The 19,879-nt window shown below is 46.3% G+C and overlaps 1 protein-coding gene across 4 annotated transcripts in view; it reads left to right on the plus strand.

The window, feature by feature from the left end:
• ZSWIM8 (zinc finger SWIM-type containing 8) overlaps nt 1-12,023 on the plus strand; it is a 65,941-nt gene extending 53,918 nt beyond the window's left edge. Inside the window, exons 20-26 of one of the 4 annotated variants that reach the window (XM_075717366.1) lie at nt 513-736; nt 1,026-1,508; nt 2,108-2,276; nt 4,608-4,781; nt 6,211-6,330; nt 7,287-7,465; nt 8,755-12,023. In XM_075717366.1, the coding sequence (XP_075573481.1) occupies nt 513-736; nt 1,026-1,508; nt 2,108-2,276; nt 4,608-4,781; nt 6,211-6,330; nt 7,287-7,465; nt 8,755-8,958 (1,553 nt within the window). In that variant the 3' untranslated portion in view covers nt 8,959-12,023. Of the gene's footprint in view, nt 1-512; nt 737-1,025; nt 1,509-2,107; nt 2,277-4,607; nt 4,782-6,210; nt 6,331-7,049; nt 7,073-7,286; nt 7,466-8,754 lie in introns of those variants that run through there. The other 3 variants (XM_075717367.1, XM_075717369.1, XM_075717368.1) reach the window with 3 other exon arrangements.
• The last annotated feature ends 7,856 nt before the right edge of the window (nt 12,024-19,879 follow it).

The following is a 19,879-nucleotide window of genomic DNA, read 5'->3' on the forward strand; positions in this document are numbered from 1 at the left end:
ACTGGTCTTAACTTCTGCTTCGAGGGTCTCCTGAAGAGACAGACGTTTGTCAAGTTTGACCATGCTCTTTGGCTGTGTTCAGGATTTCACTTTCTTCCTCCTTCTGTTTGCACCCAGATCTACTACCTACTTTCTATCCACATGGCTTCTAGAGCCTGAAAAACAAACCCTTGAAAAGTCATGTTTTCCTGACACAATGGAAATAGAGCGACAGTCCAGGCCGTGGTTTGTGGTTACTAAAATCAGCTGTAGCGAGTTCTTCTCACTGCCTCAAAAGCATCTTTAGCTTAACTTTGATAATGGTACCCTCACTCACTGCTTGCTTATTGAGGGCTCTTGCCTGTCCTCTGTTTTGGGAGGAAGAGCCTAAATTTGACTTAGAACTTAAGGGGAGCAACTGGGCTCTGCCGCGGCTCCTGAAAGAAGTGAGAGGTGCACCTCCTGTTGAGGAACAGCTGACTGGAACTGTGCTGGGTATACAGTGGTGTGAGAATCTTCTCTTTTACTCATAGGGCAGGCCATGGAGATTGGTAGCGCAGCCTTGAACATCTTGGTGGAGTGTTGGGATGGACATCTGACTCCCCCGGAGGTGGCATCGTTGGCAGACAGAGCTTCACGGGCCAGAGACTCCAACATGGTGCGGGCTGCTGCTGAACTGGCACTCAGCTGCCTGCCCCATGCCCATGCCCTGAACCCAAATGAGATCCAGAGGGCTCTGGTGCAGTGTAAGGAACAGGTGAGCATCGCATGGGGGCTGGCTAGCACAAGCTCATTTCCAAGCATCAAGGACATGCTGTTACTTGTGGGATTGGCTCCTCTGCCACTGGGCAGCCTTAATCCCAGTTCTGTGGATTTCTTATGTTTCATGAATAACTCTAGTTATTCTGCTGCATAGTTGTGATCTGTCTGCTCTTCATAGCGTCAGTCATTTTAGAGTGCCTTATGCTTTTCTCCTGTTGTAGTTTTGCCCCCTTGTATTTCTGGTTTTGCATTCTTCACTTCTGCTTGTCTTTCACTGCCCCCAGGACAATCTGATGCTGGAAAAGGCCTGTATGGCAGTAGAAGAGGCAGCCAAAGGAGGTGGTGTGTACCCAGAAGTCCTCTTTGAAGTAGCTCACCAGTGGTACTGGCTTTATGAACAGACTGTTGGTGGGACCCCAGCGCAGAGAGAAGGTGCCACTGGCTGCAGTGCCAGTGGTGCGCGGGCTGCCTCTGAAGCAGCACGTGGGTTGACAGACAACCGGGTGACCTCTGAGCCGACCACTGTTACAGTGGCAGCTGCGGTAACGGCAGCAGCAACAGTCATGCCGGTGATCTCTGTGGGGTCGACTATGTATCAGCAGCATACAATGGCAGGGCCGGCAATGGCACATACACACACGCAAGGCCTCCACCCTTACACCACCCTTCAGACTCACATCCCCTGTAATCCCCAGTATATTGGACACACTATCCAGCACATGCCGCGCCCAGCTGTCTTCCCGGTGCCTGGCTCAGCGTACCCGCAGGTGAGTTTTGTCTGTGCCTTGTTCGTTTACGGTGACTTTGTGTGGCTGCTTCCAGAAGGAGTACGTCTGACTGGGGAGAGCATGAGGCTCAGACTTGCTGTGGCTTGAGATCTATCTTCTGCTCTCACTTACTTGCTGATTTGTGATACTTACTTTGGCTCCCCAGCTCAGCTTTTGCATTATAAGGAGCCTTCTGTGGGTGCATGTAAAGTCTCAAGAGAATGTAAAATACAATACATTAGCAGTTTTTAATTTCTATTGGTCTATAGTTTCTCAGAAGGCACTGGACAGAAAGCCTGCCTTCTTGAGAGCTTGCAGGCTAAATAGACACTACAGAGGGAAAACCAAGCAAAGGTTATTTTAACCTCTGCTTATTTTTTAAAGTTCTTGGAGTGGTTTTCTGCAAACTGATTAGATTTAAAAGGAGGAGGAGCAAGAAGTTGTAATGGTCATGTGGTGGAACGTATTTCTGTGCTGATTCTTCCTGTGCTTCCTCCTCCCTGTCAGATTGGACTTCGAATGCTCTGGGGTTTGTGTGGGGACTACTTCTAAAGAGCCCGATGAAGTAGACGTGACTGTTGTTTATTTTTTTATTTTAGGGTGTCCATCCAGCATTCATAGGAGCACAGTACCCTTATTCGGTAACAACACCATCATTGGCAGCTACGGCAGTGTCATTCCCTGGTGTGCCGGTCCCATCCATGACACAGATTGCGGTGCATCCCTATCACAGTGAGACAGGACTGTCGCTGTCTTCCAATGTAGCGAGTAAGTGTTACAGCCCTGGGCTGTGCATAGCGTAGGTTTATTTACTGTGCCTCCTAGCTGTACCCCAGTCAAGTCCTGCGCCTCATTGACCACAGGTGGAACCATGGTTCATACACTGAAAAGTTCCGACCAAATCTACCCAAGCCTAAAGATGCGCATGCTCAGGGTTACTGGGATTCATGATGTTGTCTGATTCAGCTAGTGGAGCTTTAATTTCTGTTTAGCTAAATTTCCAGTATGAGATTATTTTGGCCTCAGACTAAAGTGTGTTTGGAGCCCTCCTGGCTTTTCTGACTTCTAACTTATTAGAGATTTATTCCCCTTCTCCTTAGGGCAGGGTGAGCATAGAAGATCTTGGGCAGGCTCTTGTGGTTCCTTTAGGTCAGACGAACAGAGCGCGGGAAGCAGGCAGCAGGCAGCCTTCTGCTACAGTAGCACTAATAGATGTCTCTCCTGTGCGAAGGGATTGGAGGCAGCCAGTACCTGAAATGTGGAACTTCTGTAGAGAGGACAGATGTTTTGGCAGGATCATGTCAATGGCAATCTGAACGACTGCTCACATGTTGTGTTAGGGCTAGAGCGGTGGTGAAGACCCATCAAGTAGTGTGCAGCACTGGAGCAGCAGATGTTGACTGAATTGTGGATGTGCTCTCACTGCCATGGGGTTTTGCACCAGTGGGTCACAGTTGACCCAGGCTCTGTTATCCCCTCACTGGAGAGGCTGTAATGTTTGCCTCTTTGTACATTTGCTTATCAATGCTTCGCAACTCACCAGGTGCTGGAAGACTGGTACATGGGAAAACGCTTAAGAGCTGTGTTGGCCTCCTTCATATCCAGATTATCAGGAGAATCTTTTCAGTTATTTTTATCTTGCGTTTTGATGCTAAAAAGCCACCACAAAAGCAATTGGAATAGTCCAGAAGGCCTCAGGATCTGAAGAGCATCCTTTGCTGACAGCCTTAGTCCTGGACTGATGCTGTGACTCTTAATTGTGAGAAACCATTTCTGTACTCCTCCAAAGAGTTATGAATCTTCCAGAACTGCTAACTCATCCTAGAGCACTTAAAATAATTAAAGGAAAAAACAACTCCACCCTTTCCAGTTGCCATTGTTTATAGCTTGCATAAACTTCTGTTTCCAATTCTTAAAACACTGTTTCACTGTTCCTGGAGTACAGAGTCAAGTGATGATGCTTGAGCTCTGGCAACAATTCAGCTCATTCTTACGGGTTACTCTCCTTGGCCAGACTTCAAATGCAGCACGGATTTTGCCCCACTTTGTGGGTTGTTTGGCATTGTGTGTTTGCTTGGTTGAGGAGGTCAGACAGATCTTTCCTGGGAGGCACACTGTTCTCAGGTATTCAACTATTCACTAGTAAACATTTAAAAAAAAAAAAAAATGCTGGAGGTAGCAGGGGAAGAGGAGAATCGGAACTTGGAGCATTGCCCAAGCTGGTGTAGTAGCACCACAGAGAAGCTGTGAAATAAGGGTAAGAATGTGCATACACCTAATGGCATCTCTACTTTGGAATTCTCAGCCAAACCTTGCTTTTTCCTCTCTGTACCTTTCTTGAGAGGGAAAGTTAGACAAACTTGAGTCCCTTGTCAGACTACAGCTTACTGGCTCACTGTTAACTGCTGTTTAGGTGGTACAATATAATGGATTTTCCTGTGATTTCCCTTGATTTTGCCCATACTAGTTAAGTGTCTGAAGGTGACAGAGCTTCTCAAGTTTCCTTGCTGTTTTTACTGTTGGTATGCGCTGCCAGTGTATGCAATGGCTGTTCTTTCTGAGGATGGATTGGAGGCTAGCCTCCAGTAACCCTCTTCCTGCATGGTAGCTGGATGGAGTCATAGCTGTCTTACAGCAGAAGTGGAGGAACCTCACAATGCTGGACTCTATCTTTGAGTGACTTAATGCTGTTCCTGCGCAATGATGTTACTCAGCCGTTTCTCATCAGGTGTAGACATGCACATGCTTGTTTCCTTGGACAAGAAATCGGAACCAGACATGTCATTTAATAATAGCAAAGACCTTTGAGTCGGCACATGTATAAAACATGGATGATGTGCATGTTCATGGTATACTGAAAAAGAGATGGACAACCATGTAACTGACCCCCTTCGGGCCCTGCTTACAAACAAAATAGAGATATTCCTAGCCCATTGTATTTCAGTTGTAAGTCTGTGGTTTTTGGTTGCTGTATTGTTCTGTTTAGGGGAACAGAACACTGCATTGGCAGGGGGCGGTCAGGTGAGGGAGATGATGGCCCAAGTAAACCTTCTTTTAGGCTGGTGGTGGGTCCTAATGCTGCTGTTTTGCTCTCTTCAGTAGGAAGTGTCCATGCAGGATCAACGTTCCCAGCGATTCAGGGGGCTTCCTTGACAACTCTGTCCTCACAGCCCAACTCCCTTGTTACAGGGGGTTTTCCTGCCGAGGATGAGCAGCACAGTCAGCCTGTGAGCCCCCAGGGTCTGCACTACCTCCACTCCGCATACCGAGTTGGTAAGGATGGCCAAGTGGGTTTCTGTGGCCCCCTTGAGAGGGATTCAGGGCAGGTTTTCACTATCATTTGGCAATTTGCTACTGCACCTGTTGGGGGTGATGGCATCTTAGTTACATGGGGAAAGCCAGTTCATGATCATATGTGGAGGCTAAAAATGGAGACAAAGCAATAGAAGATTGAACAGTCGCTGTTGAGAGCCATCGGAGTAGAAGAGAAAGCTGAGTGGGTTAGAGCTGGGAAGAGTCTTGCCTTTCAGCAGATGTATGCAAAGGAGTCTGGATAAGACTCTGAGGATGTGGTTGTGTAAGTTGTGACTATGTGAAAAAATGGGGTTCAGCTCCTGCTGCTCATGGATGGTGCAGGCACAACCTCTAGTTTAATAACACCAGTTGAGTCTTCAGAGGTGCAGAGGGATGTGCCCTGTGCCTCTCCAGCTAGGTTGTTGAAGACTGACATGGGCAGAACTTACATTTTGTGGGAAGTGGGTATGTAATTAGCATTTTCCCAGTCATACTGGTTATGAGGAAATAGAGTCTCTGCCTGAACTGCCATTGGTACAAGGATATCAGTTTTGGGTTTATGATTGAGCTTAGATTGCAGTAAGCTACTCATACATAGTCATGGTCTGACCCAGTGGATACCCAGGGAGGGAGAAGGGAGCCTCTAAGATAAGCAAAGCCAGCCCAGGGCAGCAAACAAAAAAGAAACAGCAAGAAAATGGAAGGAGGGCTATCTGTAGGTTGCTTATGGTTTTTTTTTTTTTGTTGTTGTTGTTGAAAGCTAGAGAAGAAAGTACTCGTTAGCCAGAAAAGGGTGCAGATGTCACTGGAAACATCGCAGTGGTAAATGATAAGCCATGAAAGGTGTTTACTAGCCTGAATAACAGAGAAGGGGGTGAGGAAAGAGGGTCTGGAAGATCAAGACATAGTGCCTGTTGGTATTTTAAAACTTTTTAAATGGGAGGATGTTCTTGAAGAACTGTACTGGAAATGTTTGCAGATTGGCAATACTGCAGCTCAGTGTTGGCCTGTTGTCTTGCAGCTGAGTAGGCTGATGTGAGTAGCTTCTCTTCTGCAAAATTTGAGGCAAATGCATTGCTTTCAGGACACCTCTTGTAGTGCAGCCTTTGGGGCTATCTGCTTGACCCTGCTGTAGGAGCTAGTGCAGTGTCTCTTTGCAGCTCTAGTGAGGTGTGATGGCTGTGCAGATTTCCCAGCCTGGAGCAGCAGATCCAGATGTTCTTGCGGATACTTCCTGTGGTGACAGGCTCCAAGATGGGCCTTCTGTTTCTCCCTGGACTCCCTGCAGCTAGGGATTTTTCTGCTGATGAAGGGCAGGCCAATCAGGTTGTGTTGCAGTGAGTGAAGTGCTAGACTAAGTCTTACCGGGCAGAAGTGCTCCTTGACTCTGGCTGCCCCTTTCTCACAGGGATGCTGGCTCTGGAGATGCTTGGCCGAAGAGCTCACAACGACCATCCCAACAACTTCTCCCGCAGCCCACCCTACACAGAGGATGTAAAATGGCTCCTTGGGTTAGCTGCAAAGTTAGGTAAGGCTCAGAGCAGTACTTCAGCAGAAATCCACTTGCTGGGATTTGGACAATGGTGGGAAAAAGCTCTCCAAAGAGTGAAGCTTCAAAGATTGGGTGAGCCTGGTATCTGATCCCATTTCTGAGAATGTTTCAGAAGATCCCTGCTGCTCTTTCACCTAGGCATTTGTACCATTTCTGGGTTCTGTAGGCATGCTGTTGAATTTTGAGGCACTGGATGAAGTGCATGGGGTTGGACAGGGCTCAGAACTTGTATCTCTTCCATTCTACAGCAACAATTTTTTCTTGTCCCTTTCCACTATCTTGTAGGTATTCCTCTTATGTATATTTACACCTTCTGTGAAGACCTTTTATAGCAATAGGTACTCAAACCACCAATTGTTTGGTTTTTTTTTGTTTTTACTTCCACTTTGCTCTTGGATCTTTTTTGTCAGTTCATTTTTTTTAATTCTTTCTTCAGCAGTAAGAACTTAAAACCCCCCCAAACCTCTACAAACAGCCTGCCTAGTGGCATGGCTTCTCCTGCTGCTGCTGGGGGAGCGCCACTGTAGGCAGCAGTGGGGAAACTTGACTGTCTCTCCAGGCTCCCTAAGGCCTGAGTGCTGGAGCATCTAGGTGCTTCCTAGATGGGGAGGAAAGGAGGAATGGGAGGAGGTGCAGCGTATCCTTTCCTCTGTAGTTACCTTGTACATCAGTTTTCTTTCATATCCCCTTTAAAGACAGGTGAACTGGGAATATCAGTGACTGAGGTGGTACCTGGTCTCTACTCAGACCTGATGGATATAGCAGAATGATCTCTTGTCCCCGTGAGTTTGCTAGAGTGTCTCCCCCAAGCCTGCTGGAAGATACATTGCACTGAGAAGAAGGTGCTCTAAATCCAGGTTGCTGCTGGGAAGTACCTGATTTCTTGTGTTTCTCTTGCCTTAACACTGTTCTGATTTCTCCTTCCTGCGCAGGTGTAAACTACGTGCATCAGTTTTGTGTTGGTGCAGCCAAGGGTGTGCTGAGCCCTTTTGTGCTCCAGGAGATCATCATGGAAGCTCTGCAGAGGCTCAACCCTGCCCATGTGCACAACCACCTGCGCACCCCAGCCTTCCACCAGCTGGTGCAGAGGTGCCAGCAGGCCTACTTGCAGGTAACGTGTGGCCTGTCTTCCTGCCTGTCAAAGCTGCCAGGCCATTGCCTGCCTTGCAGGTACTGCCTCTGTGTGTGTGTACATGTGCGTGTGCAGAGGGGAAGGGACCTTGGGTACTGGTAGGTGAACTGGTCCATTGCCTGATGTTCCCCTCTCCCTCAGCAGGCACTAGAATAGGCATCGCTTGCCTGTATGGAGGCTGCATCATTGTACTGCTTCTTCCAAGGCCTCTCGCCTCCTGTGCTCGCCACGAAGGATGAGGTGGTTCTGTGTTCCCCATCCACTTTCTTCCTCTCTCCAAATGTTACCTGTACCTTTTGACTTCTGTACTTTTTCTCTGCTATGTTTTCAGGCCCCTGTCCACCACCCTTCCTAGCCTATCTTGTTTTTAATTTCCTTGTTTGTAGCCTGTCTTGCCTTGTCATGAAGCCCTGGCATGGCTGTCTGGTATGCCAGTGCTGGCACTATTAGTAGAAGTGGCTTGGTCAGCTACCAGCATGGATGAGATATCTCAGGATTTACTGAAAACAGGAGAAGTGTGTTTCAGTGAGCCAGCTGGAATACCAGACCTGCCTGTTCCTGAAAACAGTGTAAACAGGATACCCCACATGTACCTACTTCTCTTGAATAAAAGACCAGAAGGGTGATTCTGTAGACATACTGTCCAGGTTGGATTAGCTGTCCTATCACCTAGGTGATATTCTTGAGAAATTACAGCTGCTTCACTTCAGCTCTTTTTCTGAGCTACATTAGGGAAATAGATTTCTCAGAAGTTGGACCTGCAGTTTTGGGGCCTTAGTTGAGAAGCTGATAGAAGTGACAGTGCGAGAGATATTTTGTAGCAACTTACTGTAAGCCTTACTCCTTCCATACCTGTTAGCAAAGAAGATGTCCAGTGAATGTGCTGGGTCCCCATGTATAACCTGCAGAATGAATGGGTATGGGGGTTAGATGCTGGTGGTTGGTGGGGTAGAGTGTTAGCTGGCCCTTTTGTGCTGTACTATGGCACAATTTGGTGCTTATGAAGGAGAGAACACCTGCTGATGCTGTGTGGCGCATTTTGGTGCTCTAAGGGGACACGGACCTTGGTCATGGTAGGATGTAAGGTACAGCACTGCTGTCTTTTGAGCTAGCTCTCCTCTGTCAGAGCTTCTGAGTCTTGGGACCTCTCGTGGGGTAACAGGATCGTGTGACATATTGCCCTGGGAGCTCTTGAGTTTTCCTCTGAGTGTCACCAGCATGAGGGTGGTGAGCAGATACCTGAAGGCTGTTTCCCTGTTCCCATCCAGTACATCCATCATCGGCTGATCCATCTCACTCCAGCTGACTACGATGACTTTGTGAATGCCATCCGCAGCGCCAGAAGCGCCTTCTGCCTGACTCCCATGGGCATGATGCAGTTTAATGATATTCTCCAGAACCTAAAGCGCAGCAAGCAGACAAAGGAGCTGTGGCAAAGGGTCTCTCTGGAAATGACCACCTTCTCGCCGTGACAACAAGCAGAGCTCCATGGACACACAACCCTTTGCCCTGCATAGTTGTAGTTCCATTTACACCATCCTTCCTTCTGGTGTCTTTTTTTTTATTTTAGTTTTGACTTGTTGGAAACCACTGATCTGATGTATTTATACCATGACATTCCTCTCCAGCACTGTTGCGTGTTGGCGCTCTGCTTTGCTCGCTCTTCCTCCTCCTTCCCAGTGGGCTGCAGGCTTCAGAAGCATCAGGAAACGAGAAGGAAGTTGAGCTGGCTGCCCTGTGGTGTAGTCACCGCTTTTTTCCCTGAGCCCCTGGAGGCTGTCTGGCGAGCAGTTTGCAGTGTGATTACGCACGTGTTAGAGGGGTGGGGGATTCTGTCTTAAATATTTATTTTGGCATTTATAAATATGTAAACTTTTTTTTTTTTTTGTATGGGCTTCTCTTACTCCACACACCATCTCCTGTCGGGAGAGGCTGGGACTGCTGTGCACAGCCAGTGCTCCCTCCATTCCTTTCAGCACCTCTTGCTGAGAGAAGCTGAGACTGGAGTAGCAGGGCCAGGGCTACCTCTGTGGCTTTCTGCAGCAGCTGCTGAGGGCAGAGGCTGGAGCTTGAGCAGTCGGAGTCCATGACTGCTCTGAGCTGCCTGGAGACTGCCAGAAGTGCTTGGGCTCTTTCTCAGGAGTGTCCCTCACTGGACACTGCTGGCTCATGGGATGTTTTGATCCTGGTCGTTCCAAGTTGTACAATCGTGTTTCTTTTGGCTGAGGTATTACTCTCCTGTAATCAGTTTCTTATCCCTTGTCTCTTCTCGTTTCCTGATTAAACACTCGTTTTCTTAGACTGACTCTCTTCTCTCTGCTATGATGTTGACAGTCCGATGGAGCTGGCCAGCTGTGAGTCAGTGGGAGCTCCTGTGAGCCCTGGTGGATAGCTGTCCTGCCTTGGGGAACAGCAGTCCAGCACAAGGCAGGTGGCCAGAGCTTTTATACAAGCTGTGAGCCAGAAGTTCCTTGCCTGGTACTGCTCTGAGAATGACATGCCTCTGCAGAGGCTGAGGTACGTGCAGACTGGGTCGTTGATGGGTGTCAGGGGAGTTGGTGGTAAGCCTGGGATGTTCTGCCTACACCTCTGCCAACCACCAGGTTCCTTTTCTGGTCTTGACACCAGTGATACTGTGTGGTAATGCGGAGCTTTGTATTTCCAAAGTATTGTGCAAAACAGTAGCTGCTCACTCTTGATGTAATTGTTAAAGAAGGCTAGTGGTCTGCTCCCATGCGTTTAGAGGGATGTTTGGTGGACTATGTAAGATATCCAATAGGGACAGTATTGCAGAAAATTAATTCTAGAAAGCTTTTATTTTTATGCTAAGGAAATTTAAAAGGCTACTGCCATTTGTAAGCATACAAGCACACAAATTTCAGGGCTTTTAAAACTGGAAGTCAGATGATGGATGGATGTTAAGAATCCCGTTTCTCAGTAGTAATGTATTTTGCTTCTTACTTGGGTTTAGCCAATGACAATGGGGAGCTTTTAGTTTCTGCAAGCTAGAAATATGTGCCTGTTTGTGTTTGATATTTTCAATGATACTCTTAAAAAAAATAAACTAACTCACTTATAGGCATAGGGAAAAACAGATGAACAGGCTCCCGTGGTTTGACTTTGTGTACTGCGCAGGCCAGAGAGAGTGACTGAGGTTCCTCTGCTTCTGATTGTACCACAGTAACCATTCAGAGATCTCCTTACAGCCCCTTGCATTCCTCCATAAGGTGTCTAGTTACATGCTAATTATGTATACTGATGTTTTTAAGAATGTGTTAAGTTTTGAGGGTTTTAAACTAAACTCCATGTTGATTATGAGCTGCGTGTTATTGGGCAGAACTCCTGGATTTGACTGGAGAGCACAGCCTGATGTCCAGGTTTGGGTGGCTGGAGCACTTTCTGTGCTCTCTGGTTCTTGCATGTTCAGAACTGGGAAAGGAGTTTGGAGAAAAATGAGTTTTCTAATAAAGTCTAATCTTTCCCTTTCTACTGCTTATAAGAGAAGATTAGGGGAAGAGAAGGGAGCATCTTCTAGAAGGAAAGAAGGGAAATGGGCAAAAGAGCTGAATGTGTTAAGTATCAGGAGCAGAAGTGACTCTTACTGCATCAAGGATTTGGACTGAATAGGGAAATGAAATGGCAGAGCCTTATCTGTGATATCTATTAGAAGACTACACTTAGACCATGAGCAGGCAAGTTTTCAGACTACTGTAATTAAAAACCACCAGGAGGATGAGAGCACTGTCACCAGTATCTTTGTTTTGGGAAAATACAGTGGAGCTGCTTACCGAGAGGTTAGAATGGACTTTATCTGGAAGTGTACTTGCTTTCAGTCTGTGTAGTCCCCAGAAAGACCATAAGAGAAAAGAAATCACAATGCCCATTATCTTTCACTGTGCTCAAAACTTTCTCTGTTTGGTTATTTTACCCATTCTAGTCCTCATACAGATTGCACTGCTTCCATATGACAGACCCTGTCAGAGTTGTCTTCCAGCAGCTGCAGAGCCCAAAGAGAGGAAGAGCCGGGGAATCTCACCTCAGGCTGACATTGACTGAACAAGCAGCTCAGTGGTATAAGGCACAGGTCAGTAATTTCAGAATTTTCCAGTCTTTTCTCTGTAAAAAATTCTCAGAGTGAGCAGAGAGATGGGAGCTGTGTGGAGGTGCTGCACACTCATTTACTCAGGTCTTCCGGAACACACTTTCAGTCCTGGATCTCTGTATCTGTTAATCTGTTGCCGTTCCTGAGCCATATCCCATGGAAATGTATCTGAGCAAGGACAGGAGAAAGGAGAAAGTGACAAAGGAGAGGATGATGTTTTTTCTTGCCATGTGGCTGGGAGGTTTTTGAGGTATTTTTCCTTATAGGAGATGAGATGAGCCCTGGTGGCCTGAGAAGCATTAATCTACTATTAAAGCAGGAAAATTATTACCCAGTGCAGTCTTGCTAGTTTGCTCACTATTCCAGGAGTGGGGAAATACTTAGGCTCAGAAATTCTGAAAAGTCATTTCAGCAGAAGACCTGTAAAGGAGCAGGGGTTGCAGCCAACTCAAATTTCCTTTAACTTTCAGTTAACCCATGTGTTTTTTCACTTGGAGTAAGTGTTCTCTAGGTCCTCGCCCTTACCAGCAACACATGAAATGGCTGCAGTGAAGGCCAGCTGCCACAGCAGCTGGATGCTTTAGATCTCTTCCCGTGTAGAAATGGTTTTACATAGATGAGAAACTTTTCTGTGTTTGCTACCACCTCTTTCCAGGCTGGGCAGCAAATGCTGAATTTAGTCAGTACTAATAGCTACAGGTATTTGTCTGGATAGGGCCTGGCCCCCGCTTGCATGAAGACAGATGATATTCTATGATAGGAGACCTCACAATGGGTTATTGTCATATTTGGTGAAGTCTAATTCACTGTCCATTCCTTGAAGGTAAGGTGAATGAGGTCTTTAGACTTTACTTCCTGTGTCTTATATTCACAATGACTTGTTTTCACTTGCCAAATTTGTTTCCCCTTGTGACCATAGGAAATATACTTTCCTTTTTAGCTGTTAGTGTCTCTGGAAATAACAGCTCGCTTCAGTGGGGAGTTGGAGAAGTCAAATTTGTACAGGTGCAGATGAAGCCAACTGAGAAGTGGCTGATGTCTTCACTGCAAGATATCTGTAGGCTGGTTTTCACTATCCTGCTAGTGTTGAAGACTGAACTGCTTAATAGTCCTAATGAGGGCAGTGTGCTAAGGGCAGCCTTGCACTCTGAGTTAACCCACTGTCTGCACTTGAAGTTTTGTGGGTACTTCAGCTAAACAATCAGGCATGGTGCATAGATGTGCATTTTAATGCTCTGCCCAAGGATCAGTACATGCAGATAAAAGCAGATCATGATCCAGTTTTAGGATCTTATCCTAGAATCATAGAATGATTTGGGTTGGAAGGGACCTTTAAGATCATCTAGTTGCAACACCCCTGCTGCAGGCAGGGACACCTTCCACTAGACCAGGTTGCTCAAAGCCCCATCCAACCTGGCCTTGAACACTTCCAGGGATGGGACATCCAGAACTTCTCTGGGCAGCCAGTGCCTCACCACCCTCATAGTGAAGAATTTCTTCCTTGTATCTCATCTAAATCTACCGTCTTTCAGTTTAAAGCCATTACCCCTTGTCCTATCACTCCATGCCCTTGTAAAAAGTCCCTCTCCAGCTTTCTTGTAGGCCCCCTTCAGGTACTGGCAGGCTGCTAGAAGGTCTCCGCGGAGCCTTCTCTTGTCCAGGCTGAACAACCCCAGCGCTCTCATCCTGTCTTCATAGGAGAGGTGCTCCAGCCCTCTGATCATCTTCATGGCCCTCCTCTGGACCCGCTCCAACAGGTCCGTGTCCTTCTTATGTTGGGGGCCCCAGAGCTGAAGGCAGTACTCCAGGTGGGGCCTCGCAAGAGTGGAGTAGAGGGGGAGAATCGCCTCCCTTGACCTGCTGGCCACGCTTCTTTTGATGCAGCCCAGGATACAGTTGGCTTTCTGGGCTGCAAGCGCCCATTGCCAGGTCATGTTGAGTTCTCATCAATCAGCACCCCCAAGTCCTTGTCTGCAGAGCTGCTCTCAATCCGTTCTCCACCCAGCCTGTATTTGTGCTTGGGATTGCCCCGGTCCATGTGCAGGACCTTGCACTTGGCCTTGTTGAACTTCATGAGGTTCGCGTGGGCCCACCTCTCAAGCCTGTCAAGGTCCTTCTGGATGGCATCCCTGCCATCGTCAGCAAACTTGCTGAGGGTGCACTCAATCCCACTCCATGTTGCCGACAAAGATGTTAAACAGTGCCGGTCCCAATACCGACCGCTGAGGAACGCCAGTCGTCACTGGTCTCCATTTGAACATCGAGCCACTGACCACAGCTCTTTGAGTGTGACTATCCAGCCAATTCCTTATCCACAGAGTGGTCCATCCGCCAAATCCATGTCTCTCCAATTCAGAGATAAGGGCGTTGTGCGGGAAAGTGTCAAATGCTTTGCACAAGTCCAGGTAGATGTCAGTTGCTCTTCCCTTATCCAGCAATGCTGTAACCCCATTGTAGAAGGGCACAGAGTTTCTCAGGCACGATTTGCCCTTAGTGAAGCCATGTAGGCTGTCACCAGTCACCTCCTTATTTTCCATGTGCCTAAGCGTAGTTTCCAGGAAGATCCGCTCTATGATGTTGGAGCACAGAGGTGAGGCTGGCGTGTAGTTCTGCGCGTCTTCCTTTTTTCCCTTTTTAAAAACGGGGGTTGTGTTGCCCCTTTCCCAGTTAGTGGGAACTTCACTGGACTGCCATGACTTCTCAAATACAGTGGATAGTGGCTTAGCAACTTCATCTGCCAGTTCCCTCAGGACCCATGGATGCATCTCATCAGATCCCATGGACTTGTGCACCTTCAGGTTCCTTAGATGGTCGTGAACTTGACCTTCTCGTGGAGGGGGTGGTTCTTTATTCTCCCAGTCCCTGCCTTTGCCTTCTGCAACTTTGGTGGTGGGACTTGAGCACTTGCCAGTGAAGACTGAGGATACTTAGAAGCAACTCCTTAAAGATGGAGGTTCCCTCTGTGTCTCATTTTTTATATATATATATATATATATACACACACACACACACACAGTGGGCGCCATACGTCAAAAAATGTAAGGGGGAGGGTGTGTGGAGGTTCTGTAGGTGAGGTACTGTACGTGAAAGGGCCTTTTTTCCCCCCTCCCATTCCCTGAGGATGTTAGTGGGTGGCTATGTAGTGTCTGTATGTATTTGTATCCTGTATCTGGGACAGCAGCATTTCTAGAACTGTTGATCCCTGCATAGTTTCTGAGTCTTTAGGGGTAAAATCTTGGCGTTAGTGTAGTTGGTAGAAGACATGCCAAGATTGCATCTGGACTTTTGGATATTTGGCTTGTTGGAAGGAATAGTGGGATTTTTGCTCTTACGGAATGGATAAAATAAAGGTTTTAGTAATTGCAAGCCTCATCCCTTGGGACACATCTCCTGGTTCAGGTACCCTTTTTCTGTGTAGATCAGGTATGCCAAGCTCTGAGAGGGCCAGCTCCCCTCCTCCCTCTCTGGACATGTTCACCTACAACCATCTTTCTTGCCTGTGAAAGTTTTCCTTGGGACGCACTTTCCAGGAATATGAGTTAGCAGAACAGTATTTGCCTTTGGTCTTCAGTGTCTTTACAGCCCATGAACAAGCTGAGTTGGAGATGTCATCTGATGAAGCAATGTGTCTAGCAACAGGTACGGCTGGAGTTAGCTGAAAAGCGTTTCTGCCTAGTTGTGTTTACTGTCATTAGTATTTATTTGGGATATGTATTTTCCTTCTCTGAGAACCCATTCAGAAATAGCCTCCTGGGGAGCTGTTGAACCTAAACTGTTTTTTAATCTTTGCGTGGGTTTGTTTTTTATCAAGCCTAGCACTGTTATGTTTTGGAGCAGAATACAGGCTTTTACTTTCCCAGCTTATTTAGCGCTAGCTTGGCTATTGCTATACAGTGCTGGCGTGCACTGAACAGCCTTGCAAAACCCAGGGTCAATGGAAATGGAGTAAGCACTGAGTATCCATGAAGTTTATCACCACCTCCTGGTATATGTCAGTCAGCTGTAACATGACATAAATTTGAAATTGTTTTCTCTAAGAGTTGGGGAAGTTGTAGTTTTCTTACCTAGACATTAAGAGAAGGGCAGGGTATTAAAATGGATTTTCCAGGATGCACCTGCAGAGAGAGCATGCTGAAACAGGAAAAGTCTGCTGCTACTGATGCTTTTTTTTTTTTTTTTTTTAACACTAAGCTGAAAAAAGTAAAAGGGCAGGTTGGGCCATGAGGACTTCTCAGCAGTTGTTGATGACCGTGACTGTTGTATGACATTGCTTTTAAGCCCTACTGATACAGTGAATAGCGCTCAACTACAGTTTAAATTTAGAGTATTTTGTATTTGCTTTCTGTGCCTGAATTTAAGTACTATATGACATGATTATGGTGAAGAGGGGCTTTCTTAAATAGTATTACTGTGGGGTTTTTTTGTTTGTTTTTAACTACCTCTCCTCTTACTATCCTCCCACCCCCAGCATAATTCAAATGTGGCTCTTGAACTTCTTTCTGCTTCCCATTTCCATCTTAAGGGTACTTGCACTTGGGGCAGGGTGGTGGAGACACCTGTCCAAGAGTGGCATTAAGCTGTGAAAGCTGGAAGTGCAGCTTTGGGCTGTTCTGTGCTAGGGCTTCCGTTTGAGCCTGTGACTATGTAATGGTTTTTTTTCCAGTGGTAACGTCCAAATGCAAGCTTTGTGTGCTGTCAGACGGTACCATCGCTGCCGTATAGTGGTCCTTGTTGGGATAAAGACAGTGACTGTGCTCTAAGCAAATGTGGTGGTTCCCCCTCCCCCCCCCCTCCTTTCTTGTTGGTGTTGCCTGCTGACAATTACAGCATTTATAACTATCTAATAATGCACAAGTTGCACTGTACAATGACTTTATTGCCATGAAGGGGATTTATTCCTTCTTATAGGAAGGAGAAAATGCTGGAAATGCATTAAAAGTCTACTGTATGTAGCATATGTACATAGATAGCATGCACTGTGAATGGGGACTGGGTCCCCACAATTTCCTTCCATGTCATGCTTTGCCTCATTTAAGTCAGCCAGGAGAGCATCATCTCTGTCAGGAAGTTTGGGGGCTTAAAGGGCAGCTGTTATGCAGGGCCTTGGTGTCAACACTTTGTAAGTCCTGAAATGCATCTTTTCTAATGACTTGACTTTGGGGGTTCTGAGACCAGCCTGATTTATTATCCTGTTACTGTGAAATGAATGTGAGCTGGATTTCAGACTGCTGGGGTAGTGTCAGGGTTATGTACGTGCGGGTTTACAAGCATTTTGGAGAGACTGGCGAAGTCGGTAAGACTATAAAGAAAGATGAGAATGGGGAGAAATTGAGTCTTGGAAGAAAACCACTCTTTAAAGCCCAAAAGAGAATGATTAATAAATTATTTCTACATCGGTCTCAAGCGTAGTGGAGATGAGAGTGCTGGGAATACTTTTTTGTATTGCTTGCAATGTGTTTCTCAGATGCATTAGTTCATAAGGCTGTGTTAACTCTTCCCCCCCCCCCCCCCCGCCGCCAAAGCCTTTAAGAAAAAGGGGAAGAAACAAACTGTAGGTAAAGCCCTGATAACTGGAGAGGAGGTACCAGTGCTCAGGCCAAGTCCTACTGTATGATGGGAGCATTTATTCCTGGCTTGAGGCAGCCTGCTGGAAACACCTGTGTGTGTTAGATGCCACTGTCTTGGTGTCTTGCTCACAGTTGCGCCGTGGCAGCCAGGAGACACATCGGGGGATGAACAGATTCGCTTCAGATTCATTTGGCATGTTGGGTCCAGTTTGTCATTGCTTGTCTTGCCATGTTACTATTGATACTGCTAGTGAAATGACCAGCAAGGAATTAAAGGATTCTCTGAGCATGAGGGCTGAAAAACAACAGGCTGAGTTTGATTAAGTTGCTTGTTAGATTCCTAGAGCTAGACTCGGGTGTGTCATTCTGACTGCCAGGAGCTGCAGGCTTCTGCCAGGAATATGCGCCTTTGCAGTGCTGTCATCAATTGAAAACTGCCATTTTCAATGAGCAGATTTTTATGTAGACTTGATACATGCTGCCACCTACAGAGAAATTCTCCCAGTTCCCTTAAAAGGTCTTTAACCGATAGTTGAGACTCGTACCACTATTTCCTGTACCTAGTAGAACGAGGTAGCCGCCTACTTACACATATTTTCCCGATTGAGTTCCAGAGGTTGTGAGTAGAAGTTCAGCTTCATATGCTGAGCTTTCTTTTCTGAGGTTGGTATATCCACACACGCTGATGGTTTTGTTTTTAAAAAGTTGTTTCCTATTATTTGTTTTGCCAATTCTCACCTTTCATACACTCTTTGAGTTCTGCAGTGACATGACCTGGCTCCTGTTTCTGTTACAATCATGTGCCTTTCTGACACCTGGGTCAAATTACTCCTTTTTTAAAGGGGTCAGTTTCCTATGCATCAGACTACAGAAATACTTTTAATACATTATAAAAAAAATTTTCAGGTAATGGTTTGTGCTTACCGTTTTCCTTGTCTTAGAAGTGAACTGCTGCTTTACCATCAAGTTCTGTTACTAAACAGTGAGGTAAGAAGGTGTTTATTTCTGCTATCAAAATGAAGTGTGAGGATCTATAATGTGTAAGTGCGTGCCTAATGGGTCAGTATCTAGTAACCAGTGTAGATCACTGGAAAACATGTTTTTGTTGACTTTCTGATATCACAGAGCTTCTGATTATAAGAACTTCTTTTAGGAGGGGGGGGTGTTTGTTTCCACAGCTTTGAAGGCACCTCTGGAAAGAGGGTAACGTCTGCAGCAATGTGCTGTCAGAGGGAGTTACCAGATTTGAAAATGACTCTTCATCAGCTAAATCAGATAAGGACATCTTAGATTTGGATCTGACCACAGCAGGTGATTTGTTTGCCATTAGCATAAGCAGTCAGAACCCACATAGCATAAAAATGAAGCAGTCAGGGAGAAGGGAAGAATAAATAATGAGAATACACAGCTGCCCTTTGCTGCCTTGATTGAAGGACTATTGCCAGTAGAATAACCCTGACATTTAGTGAGCCCCTCCCAATATTTATTCCTGGTACCTTGATTATTTTTTTTAACGTTTAAATCCATTGCCTCAAAGATCTACCACAGTCCAAGGGAAAGCATGAAGTCATTGTGTAAGTGACAACCTGTAATGGATTAAGAGCAGGAAACTGTGTTTAATGCAGCATCAGCAGCATTGGTCCTCGAATCCTCCTCCTTCTGGGGCAGCATGTAAAAATAGCTGCTGCTGCGTTTATTTATGAAGTGGTTGGTGAAGTGAGAGCTGTAAGGCTGTTTTAGGATGCTGTCACAACCATGACTATTTAAACAATGTTTTGCTTCCAGTTGAATATAAGGTTGCTTATTACTGTAGGTCTGCTCACCTGGACAGGAGGTGCACAGCAAAGCTCTGCTGCTGCAGCAGCTGGAAACTACCGCAGTAGCCAGGAGTGGCCCAAAGTCATCACCGGTGCAAACCAGTAAGAATGAGCCTCTCACTACAGGTTGCGTGCTGCGCCAGCTGCTGCAAGCCCACAGGCGCGCGTGCAGAGAAAGAAGCCTTAGGACACTGTTTCTGTGTTGCTCCAAATACAACTTAAACACCTTTGTTGCCCTCCCAGATAGCAGCTGTAAGGCCCGGAGTAGTTTTTCAGTTTTTTCTACCCTTCTACCAGCTTAGGGTCCACGACATCACGCCAAATCATCACAAAGAAGAAAAATAAGTAGTACATTTATTGAATCTCCACTTACTACTACTTCTAGCCTTTATTCAGACACTTGTGCTCAGCTTCAAGAGCCAAGAATTTCTTTATTATCATTCAATGTGAATGATGCTATACATGAATCCAGTGCAGGAAGCCGGGCTCTTCTCTCTAACAGGAGAGAGAGAGGGGTTTCTAGTCTTTCTGTCCTTTTTTTGGCTGCACAAAATAACCCTTTCCAAGGGCACATGAAATAAAATACTATATTGCATACTATATACATTTACATACAACGGTAAATGCACCATTCGTTCAGAAATACACAATACCTAAGGCTCAATGGAAAAGCTTGGTTGAAGCAACTTCTCTCTGGATAGGAGAAAAGAGCTCATGACAGTTGTGGAAGTTTCCATAATCTCTGTTCCTATGGATCCTGCCCCTCTGTTCTCTGGAACTGCAGCAATCTCCAAGGACCCTCTGTGCCTGGGAGGCAGGGACGATGGCCCACACAACTCCAGAAGCCTGTGGCTCAGCAACAGGAAACATGTACAACCATGATGGAGGATTTCCTCTGAGAATAATT

This window comes from Pelecanus crispus, chromosome 10 (genome assembly GCF_030463565.1).
Source record: "Pelecanus crispus isolate bPelCri1 chromosome 10, bPelCri1.pri, whole genome shotgun sequence".
Taxonomy (NCBI): Eukaryota; Metazoa; Chordata; class Aves; order Pelecaniformes; family Pelecanidae; genus Pelecanus; species Pelecanus crispus.